Source organism: Varanus komodoensis, unplaced genomic scaffold, assembly GCF_004798865.1.
Source record: "Varanus komodoensis strain SLA01 unplaced genomic scaffold, ASM479886v1 scaffold51, whole genome shotgun sequence".
In the NCBI taxonomy this organism is placed as follows: domain Eukaryota; kingdom Metazoa; phylum Chordata; class Lepidosauria; order Squamata; family Varanidae; genus Varanus; species Varanus komodoensis.
This window is the reverse complement of record NW_025336100.1, coordinates 2064575-2074174: the sequence shown is the minus strand read 5'-3', so window position 1 is coordinate 2074174 and position 9600 is coordinate 2064575. Positions and strand designations below refer to the sequence as shown.

General features: G+C 42.8%; 1 protein-coding gene across 7 annotated transcripts in view; it reads left to right on the top strand.

Moving 5' to 3' along the window:
• The window catches only part of HGSNAT (heparan-alpha-glucosaminide N-acetyltransferase), a 75874-nt gene that overhangs the window by 21014 nt on the left and 45260 nt on the right, over positions 1 to 9600 (top strand). For 6 of the 7 annotated variants that reach the window (XM_044447231.1, XM_044447228.1, XM_044447229.1 and 3 more), the window contains 2 exons: positions 6483 to 6604; positions 8266 to 8335. In XM_044447231.1, the coding sequence (XP_044303166.1) occupies positions 6483 to 6604; positions 8266 to 8335 (192 nt within the window). The remainder of the gene's footprint in view (positions 1 to 6482; positions 6605 to 8265; positions 8336 to 9600) is intronic. The other variant, XM_044447234.1, reaches the window with a different exon arrangement.

Here is a 9600-nt window from a genome sequence, read left to right as displayed (position 1 = left end):
CACCAGCTGCGCCCCTATCTGGAGTACGACTGCCTCGCGACAGTGACACATGCACTGGTGACTTCCCGTCTTGACTTCTGTAATGCGCTCTACGTGGGGCTACCCTTGAAGACGGTCCGGATACTTCAATTGGCTCAAAATAGATCTGCCAGGCTGTTGACGGGGCCTGGGCGTTGTGTTCATATGACTCCAGTTCTCCATCAGCTTCACTGGCTTCCCATTGAAGTCCGGGCCCAATTCAAGGTGTTGGTGATGACCTATAAAGCTCTAAACGGCTTGGGTCCTGGTTACCTGAAGGAGCGCTTGCATCCATATATGCCCAGCCGCCCCTTGAGATCGGCGGGGGAGGCCCTTCTCCGGGAACCCTCCGTGAAAGAAATTAGGAGGGTGGGTACTCGGAGGAGGGCTTTCTCTGCCGTGGCGCCTAAGTTATGGAACGAGCTCCCCAGAGAGGTCCTCCTGGCGCAGTCGTTATTTGTTTTTCGGCGCCAGGCAAAGACCTTTTTATTCAAGCGGCATTTTAACTGTTAATATTATTGGATTTTATTTGGCCAGGGCGGCTTATTTTATACTGTATTTTTGTATTTTTAATTTAATGTTTATATTTATTGTAATTTATATTATAATTACTTTTAATTTATTGTTAAGCCACCCCGAGGCTTCGGCGAATGGGGCAGCATAAAAATGTTTTAATAAAATAAAAAAATAAAATAAATAAACTTTGGCCAACTGAAGGCCAGACTGGGGAAAGTCTCCTGGGATAGTTTACTGAAAGGCAAGCGAGTTGAGGAGGGGTGGATGACACTCAAAAGGAAAGTTTTGGAGGTGCAAGGCTTGACCTCTAGTTACTGAGGTGGAGAGATGAAGGAGAGCGGTGCCATGAATGCGAAAGGAGGTGGTTAGAGGGATTAGATGCAAGAGGAACCTCTGTAGGAAATGGATACTGGGGCAAATAGACAAAAGGGTATACCGGGAGGAGGAGGCCCATTGCAGAAGGATTCTTCGCAAGGCTAAGGCTGATTAAGAGCTGAGACTTGCCAAGTATATCAAGAGCAACAAAAACGGCTTCTTTCAGAATGTAAATAGGAAGAGGAAGGGGAGACAAGTAGTGGGACAGCTAAATAAGGAGGAAGGAGATCCAGCGACTGATACGAGGGAACAGGCACAGATGCTAAATGACTGTTTTGCCTCTGTGTTCTCCCCAAAGCAGGACGGGAGATATCCGCATAGGAGATTAGATGAGGCCGGGGACTTAGGGGCACAGATTAGTGTCACCCCGCTAGAAGTCGAGGGGCTCCTCAGGGCATTGGACATTACAAAGGTGCCAGGCCCTGACGGGTTACACCCGAGAGTATTTAGAGAGTTGGCAGGGGTTTGCTCACGCCCACTGGCCTCCATTTTTGAGGCCTCGTGGAGAACGGGTGAAGTTCCAGAGGACTGGAGTGTGGCGTCAGTGGTTCCAGTTTTCAAAAAGGGTAGTACAGAGGACATGGGGAATTGCAGACCAGTTATCTTTACGTCCATTGTAGGAAAAACAATGGAAAGGCTCTTAATAGTGAGAGACCTAGTGATGCTAGATAGGGGAGGGAGGCTGACAGCCACACAACACGGCTTCTGCAAAAACAAGTCATGCCAAACAAACCTTATGGAATTCTACGACAAGTTTTTGAGATGGCTAGATGGAGGGGATGCAGTGGATGTGGTATACCTGGATTTCAGCAAGGCCTTTGACAAAGTGCCCCATGATCTCCTGATTGAGAAATCAGGGAGTTTTGAAATAGACCAAAGCACTGTTCGATGAATTAGGGCATAGTTGACTGACTGAAAGCAGAGGATAACCATTAGTGGGGAATCATTGGGATGGCAGCCAGTGACAAGCGGGGTCCCTCAGGGCTCTGTCCTGGGGCCAATCCTGTTTAATCTTTTCATCAATGACGTGGAAGAAGGGGTGAACAGTCTGCTGATCAAATTCGCAGACAATACTAAAACTGGGCAGTGGCCACAACTGAGGAGCAGGGACTCCAGATCCAAAAGGGTCTGGACAGACTATGGAAGTGGGCAGGAGACAACAGGATGGTGTTCAATGTGGATAAGTGCAAGGTCTTGCACTTGGGGCATAGGAATAGCTGTCATAAGTACAGGTTAGGGGACAAGTGGCTGGAGAGTAGCATTTGTGAAAGGGATCTAGAAAGGTATTACTACCACTCTATATGTCTCTGGTGCGCCAACAACTGGAGTATTGTGCTCAGTTTTGGGCTTCTCCTTACAGAAAGGATATAGTCAGGTTAGAGTCAGTGCAGTGTAGTGCCACAAGGTTGGTGGCTGGTTTGCAGGGGATGCCGTATGAGGTGAGACTGAGGGAACTGGGTCTCTTCAGCCTGGAGAAGAGGAGACTCAGAGGGGATATGTTGGCGACATACAGGTAAGTGAGGGGGTGTCACACAGAGTGGGTAGAGACCTGTTCTCCCCTGCAGAGGAAGGCAAGATGCACTCCAGCGGAGCAAAGCTCAGAGAACCAAGGTTCCATTTAGATGCGAGAAAGCACTTCCTGACAGTTAGGACCCCAAGGGTGTGGAATGGGCTTCCATGAGAGGTCGTTGAGGCCCCATCTGTGAGGGTGTTCAAAGATAGGCTAACACATACACATGGTGGGCATGTCATGAGCGGAGCTTGCTGGAGCCGGGGGTCAGACAAGAAGGTCTGGGAGGCCCCATGTGACTCGCTCCGTTTCTAGGTTTCTAAATAGGCAGGAAGACGATATGCAGCCTTGCTGTATTGCTTTCCCAATCGGTAGTTCCATGTCCAGTTCTCACTGTTGCTTCTTGACACGCGTGCAGGGTTCTCAAGAGACAAATAAGATGGTCTGGTACTCCCATCTCCTTAAGTACTTGCTACAATTGGTTGTGATCCACACAATCAAAGGCTTTAGCATAGTCAATGAAGCACAAGTAGATTTTTTTCTGGAACTCCCTAGCTTTCTCCAAAACTGACCTTTTCCAATCCTGAGGCCACTTTTGAGTTTTCCAAATTTGCTGACATATTGAGTGTAGCACTTTATCTGTATCGTCTTTTAGGATTTTGAGTAGCTCAACTGGAATACTGTCACCTCCACTAGCTTTGTTGTTGCTCAGACTTCCTAAGGCCCATTTGACTTCACATTCCAGGATGTCTGGCTCGAGGTCAGCGACCACCCCATCGTGGTTACCAGGGACGTTAAGGTCTTTCTTGTATACATAGTTCTTCTGTGTAATCTTGCCACCTCTTCTTAATCTCTTCTGCCTCTGTTAGGTCCCTGTCAAGTTTGTCCTTCATCATGCCCATCTTTGCCTGAAACATTCCCTTCGTATCTCCAATTTTCTTGAAGAGATCTCTGGTCCTCCCTATTCCATTGTTTTCTTCTATTGCTTTCCACTGTTCATTTAAGAAGGCATTCTTATGTCTTCTAGCTATTCTCTGGAATTCTGCATTCAGTTGGGTTTATCCATTTTCTCCCTTGCCTTTTGCTTCCCTTCTTTCCTCTGCTATTTGCAAAGCTTCCTCAGACAGCCATTTTGCTTTCTTGCATTTCCTTTTCTTTGGGATGGTTTTAGTTGCTACCTCTTGTACACTGTTGCGAACCTCTGTCCATACTTCTTCAGGCAATCTGTCTATCAGATCTAATTCCTTGAATCTATTTGAAACATCCACTGTATATTCATCAGGGATATGATTTAGGTCATACCTGAGTGGCCTAATGCTTTTCCCTACTTTCTTCAATTTAAACCTAAATTTTGCAACAAGAAGCTCATGATCTGAGCCACAGTCAGCTCCTGGTCTTGTCTTTACTGACCGGATAGAGCTTCTTCATCTTTGGGTACAGAGCACATAATCAATCTGATTTCTGTGTTGACCATCTGGTGATGTCCATGTGTAGAGTCATCTCTTGGTTGTTGAAAAAAAGTGTTTGCTATGACCAGAGTGTTCTCTTGACAAAATTCTACCAGCCTGTGCCCTTCTTCCTTTTATTTCTCCAAGGCCAAACTTGCCTGTTATTCTTGTTATCTTTTGCCTTTTTACTTTAGCATTCCAATCCCCCATGATGATAAGGACATCATTTTTTGGTGTTACTTCTAGAAGGTGTTGTAGGCCTTCATTGAACCAGTCAGCTTCAGCATCTTTAGCACCAGTAGTTGGGGCATAGACTTAGACTACTTTGATGTTGAATGATTTGCCTTGGATTTGAATTGAGATTCTCTCATTTTGGAGATTGTATCCCAGTACTGCTTTCCCTACTCTTTTATTGACTATTTATTTAAAATATTTATATCCCACCCTATATAGGATTATAGGACATTAGGAGGCAAAGTACCCGGAGGAGGGCTTTCTCTGTGGTGGCGCCCTGCCTATGGAATGCGCTCCCCAGAGAGGTCTGCCTGGCGCTGTCGTTATTTGTTTTTTGGCTCCAGGCTAAGACCTTTTTATTTAAACAATATTTTAATAACTTTTAATATCATCCATAGGTTTTAATTTGCAGCCAGGATGAATCTGGATTTTATTTGTATTATTTGTATTGTGTTTATTTTATGTAAGCCGTCTCGAGGCTATGCAACGCGATGGCATACAAAAATTCTAAATAAATAAATAAATAAAATATGCAAAGCATCTCAGGACAACTTACACTTATCGAAACAAGCAATCTGTAATTAAAACAACAATTAACAATAATTAGCAATGATTAAGAATATACATAAAACTAACAGTAACATATTACCAATGAAAATAAAGTCAAAAACAAAATCAAGATCAAAAACAAAAACAAAAATAAAGTGCAACTGTGGATAGTTAAAAACCAGATTAAAATTCCTAGTTCTTAAAATGTTGGGCAAAAAAAAAAGGTCTTCACCTGAATATAAAGTTGGCACCAGGCAGACCTCTCTGGGGAGTGCATTCCATTGTCTGGGCGCCACCGCAGAAAAGGCCCTTCTCTGGGTAGAGACCATCTTCACCTCTTTCAGAGAAGGTTCCCAGGAGCCTCTCCTGCAGATATTAAGGGGTGCAAGGGCTCATAGGGAAGGAGATGTTCCTTCAGGTATCCTGGTCCCAAGCCCTTTAGGGCTTTATAGGTTAACACCAGCAGCTTGAATTGGGCCCAGACTCCAATTGGAAGCCAGTCAGCAATCTGGCAGCTCTATTTTGAACCAATATAATGGACTATAATGGCTACTCCATTTCTTCTGAGGGATTCTTGCCTGCAGTAGTATACATAATGGTCATCTGAATTAAATTCACCCATTCATGTCCATTTTAATTCGCTGATTCCCAAGATGTTGATGTTCAGTCTTGCCATTTCATGTTTGGCCATGTCCAGCTTACCTTGATTCATAGATCTTACATTCCAGGTTCCTATGCACCATTGTTCTTTGCAGCATCGGACTTTCCTTTCACCAGCAGATACATCCACAACTGAGTGTCCTTTCAGCCTTGACTCAGCCTTGACTGAGTGTCCTTTCAGCCTTGCTTCATTCTTTCTGGCGCTACTAATACTAGCCCTCTGCTCTTCCCCAGTAGCACATTGGACACCTTTCGACCTGAGGGCTTATTTTCCGGCCTCATATCTCTTTGCCTTTTCGTACTGTCAATGGGGTTTTCATGACAAGGATACTGGAGTGAGTTGCCATTTCCTTCTCCAGTGGATCAGCTTTTGTCAGAGCTCTCTGCTTTGACCTGTCTGTCTTGGGTGCCCCTGCAGGGCATAGCTCATAGCTTCATTGCACTATGGAACCCCCTTCTTCATGGCAAGACATTGATCCACGAAGGAGAGAGATATGGTAGCACTCTACAAGTACCGGAAAGGCTATCACAAGCAGGACAGGATCTTTTCTTGATCATCTCAGAGTTCAGGATGCAGAATAATGGACTCAAGTTACAGAAAGCCAGATTCTGTCTAGATTTCAGGAAAAATTTCCTGAAGGTGAGAGCAGTACAGCGGAACCAATTAGCTCAGCTTATTCTATGATTCTATGAAATTTATCACATTAATTGTACCCCTGTTTTTTTGCTGTCACTTGTATGTCCAACAGGTCCAAACAGATAGTTTTTCATGCTCTGGAAGACAGAGATGAATACACCCAAGTATGTTCACCATACTTAAGATACTATTCCTACAGCTTTTGTAAAAGAAATATTTCCAGTTAAATGACTCTGTAAACCATGGCAGCTTCAATGTAGGAAATTTAGGTCCCTTCCCTCTAAAGTTATCTTCTCTACCATCAGAGTGTATTAGTATATTTTGAAAAAATTTGGGAGCAATCCGATACATGTTTGTAAGCAGAAAAATGTTTTACAACTTCCAGTGTACTCAGCCAGTTCTAAATCAATTCATTTAGATTATTGCAATTAAATGCAATTATTTCTGTCAAGAGACTTCAAGCATGCTGATATGATTTTAAAGATTTAAAAATTTAAAATAACTTTTGGAGTATTTTCTCCTTCACCATTTGCAGGGTATATTATCATTTTGGAGAATTTGGAAACTATTCCCTTATTGTCAGAAATCTCCACAGCGACATCCTGAAGATTTCTTGCAATATAGTTGTCCATCAAAGTCCTGTGAACAGCTACCTCCGTATGTTACCCTTTACTTGTATAATTTAAGTAATATGGTCATTTCTCAATAGTTCCTTTACTTAGGAGATTACTGTGAAGGTTGTCCAGCTGCAGGGAGGTCATGCAGCACTCCAATTTATAGCATCTCTCAGTCAACCTGAACTGAGGCAGAGGAACTCCAAGGGTTGGAGGCTTCTTTTCAGTCTGGGTGGGGACAGCTGTTGCCTATCTCCTAAGCAACTGCTGAGCTTGTTCAGTCTGTTTTCCCTAACCTCCTTTTGGTTTAAGCATATAACATGAAAGTGCAGTCTGGTACACAAACACCTTTTAAGAATCCAGGAGAATGGGAGTAAAAAGTGAGAACTGGATCATTACTTTTCTTTTTAAACAATACTCTTCCCCACTGTTGTGAACACTCTTTCCGTTGGAAGAGAAAATTATTCCAGGCATGCAGAGAGTTCTTTTTAAAACTTTATCGCAATGAAGGGAACAGAAAAAAGATGGTTTCCTTCCCACTTTTCTGTTCACCTGAGCACATGTTCACACCCCCCTTTTGAACCCTGCTCCCGGCTGCTTGTTCCCTCCTCCGTTCCCCTAATTGGCTAATAGGGTACTGAGAGTTTACACTCTTTCCACCCGCCTACTCCGTGCTGCCCCAACACCGGCCCTTCTTCCCAATCCAGCCCTGCCCCTGGTGGGCTTCAATAGGCTCATTTTGTTCTGCCCAGATTGTCAATAAACATTCAGGAAGTATTTGGCCCTCCTGCCTACATGCCTGTTTCCCCATACCTTGTGCTATCTGATTTTAGCCCCTCCCCTCCTTTGGGCTAAGTAATTTTCTTTGTTACACTTTTAAATCTCTTTACTCCCTTGTTGCAAATCATCCTTTCACACCTATTACCCACCCTATTAAAGGAGAAGAATTTTAGGAAAATTTGTCTATGTGTAGGGGAGGGGAAAGTTCAGACCTCCCCTCCTGAATGCATTTATTGGAGTAAAGACAAAGACGCCTCAGCCACACACTATACAATTAACCTAACAGTTTGGCTCTGATTTGAGTGCTGCTTGAGGATGGAAGCTTTTCCTAGCTGTATTATGGAATTGCTTTAAAAAGTCTGTCCATAAGTTCTAAAGCCATTTACAAGATGAAATCATGTAAAGGAATACAGTTTATTATTTCATCATAGTTAAATTTGGCTTTCTCTCTTTGTAGGCATTGTTTTTTAATCCAAATCATGTTAGTACCTGCCCCACCCCAGCATCTCCATCTGCCGAAATTTCTAATCAGTATCCTTCCCCAGTTGCTGCCTTTCTAAAATGATAATCCTTCTCCTCTTATTCTTGCAAGCCCATATTAATGTGTTATAATTGTTTCTGGGCCAAATAGTTGAGAAGTTTTGGAGCTTCACAAACACTAGTCAGAGTTTCTAAAAAAAAAAATCCATCGCGCACAAGTCTGTAGATATTTGTATAATTATATCATGCATTATCTCTTCTATACTTTCACAATGTTTTGTTTCCTGTCTTGAGATTTTAGAATAAATTCTGTCCTGGTAAAATCCTGATAAAACATCAGTGGGCCTTAATTTTTTAAATTTTATGTTGATCGGAGGGATTCTGATTCAAAATGTGTGCTTTATGATTTGCAGCAACTAACACTCTCTGTTTTCCTTTGTACAGCTATTGTCTTTGCATTTCTAATTTATATGGGCATTTTCATTATTCTGACATTGGGACGGTTTTGTATGAAGTAAGTAAATACTTCACTAAGAATATCCAAAATGTAAGTTAATTGTTTGTTAACCCCCATGTTTTATTGGACAAAGTTAGTTCATACAGCCTGCAAATGTAGCCTTAAATATCTTAAGATCTTCTGTAGAGGTACTTTTCTGGGTAACTTCTTTAACAGAGGGGTGATGGAACGATGGAGAGGCCCTTTCTAAGGTAAGTGGAAAGGCAAGAGGCATGCAGGGAGGTTAATGTTCTTCTTTAGCTCAGATTATTCAAGCCAGAGAAGAAGTCCTGATGGTAATATGTCCCAGAAAATGATTTGGATAGGGTTGCACTCTCCCTGAAGGATCAGCTTGAGAATGCTGTTAGATGTGGTTCTTTTTTGAACAGCTAACACCAGCTGTTAGTGGGACAAAGAGCCAGTTAAGGCTGGTATACCTGCTCCTATGAGCAAAAAGGAGGCTAGCAGCTGCTAGAACTCCATGGCCAGGTTCTGCTCAGCTGATGTTAAGTCCTTTCACTGGGGCCAGGCAAAGCATTAGTCCTGGTGGGTACATTGGCTTCAGCATTGGCTGCCTATGCTGGTCACTAGCATGAGCTCTGAACTACCTGAACAGGAATAGCCTGTTTCCTGTTATTCATATTCAGATTACCTCCTGATTAGAGAAATGCCATATGTTATATATGGGATGGTCGCTGAAGAAACTTCAGTTAGTCTAGAAAACAGCTGCTAGACTGTTGACTGGGAGTAAACAGATAAAACCTATATTCCCAGCACTTTAACAACTTTACTGTCTGCTACTCTGCTTCAGAACACAATTCATAGTGCTGATTTTAAACTTTAAAGGCTAATACAGCTTAGGATACAGGGTATTTCAAGGAATGTCTGCTCCTAGATTAACTTGCCAAAACAATGAGATCATTTGCAGATAATCACTCATATATGCTGCCACCTTTTGGTCTGAGGTGGGCAGTGGACAAAGACAATTATTTTTTTTGTGTGGCACTGCCCCGTATCTTCTGTTCCATCCCTGGAAAGCATTAAGCTTTTTGCCTTCTGGCATTTTCTGAGATTTTACATTTATGATTCCTTAATTCTACTTTGTCCTTAAACATGCTGCCGCCTCCGCTTCTTTCAGGACGTTTCTGCTGTTTTACAATTTGTCATGCTTTTACTGGTTTAGCCAGCCTTGGAAGCTGCTCTACGACAAGATATCAAATGCTCTAGATAGATAGGAAGATAGATAGATAGATAGATAGATAGATAGATAGATAGATAGATAG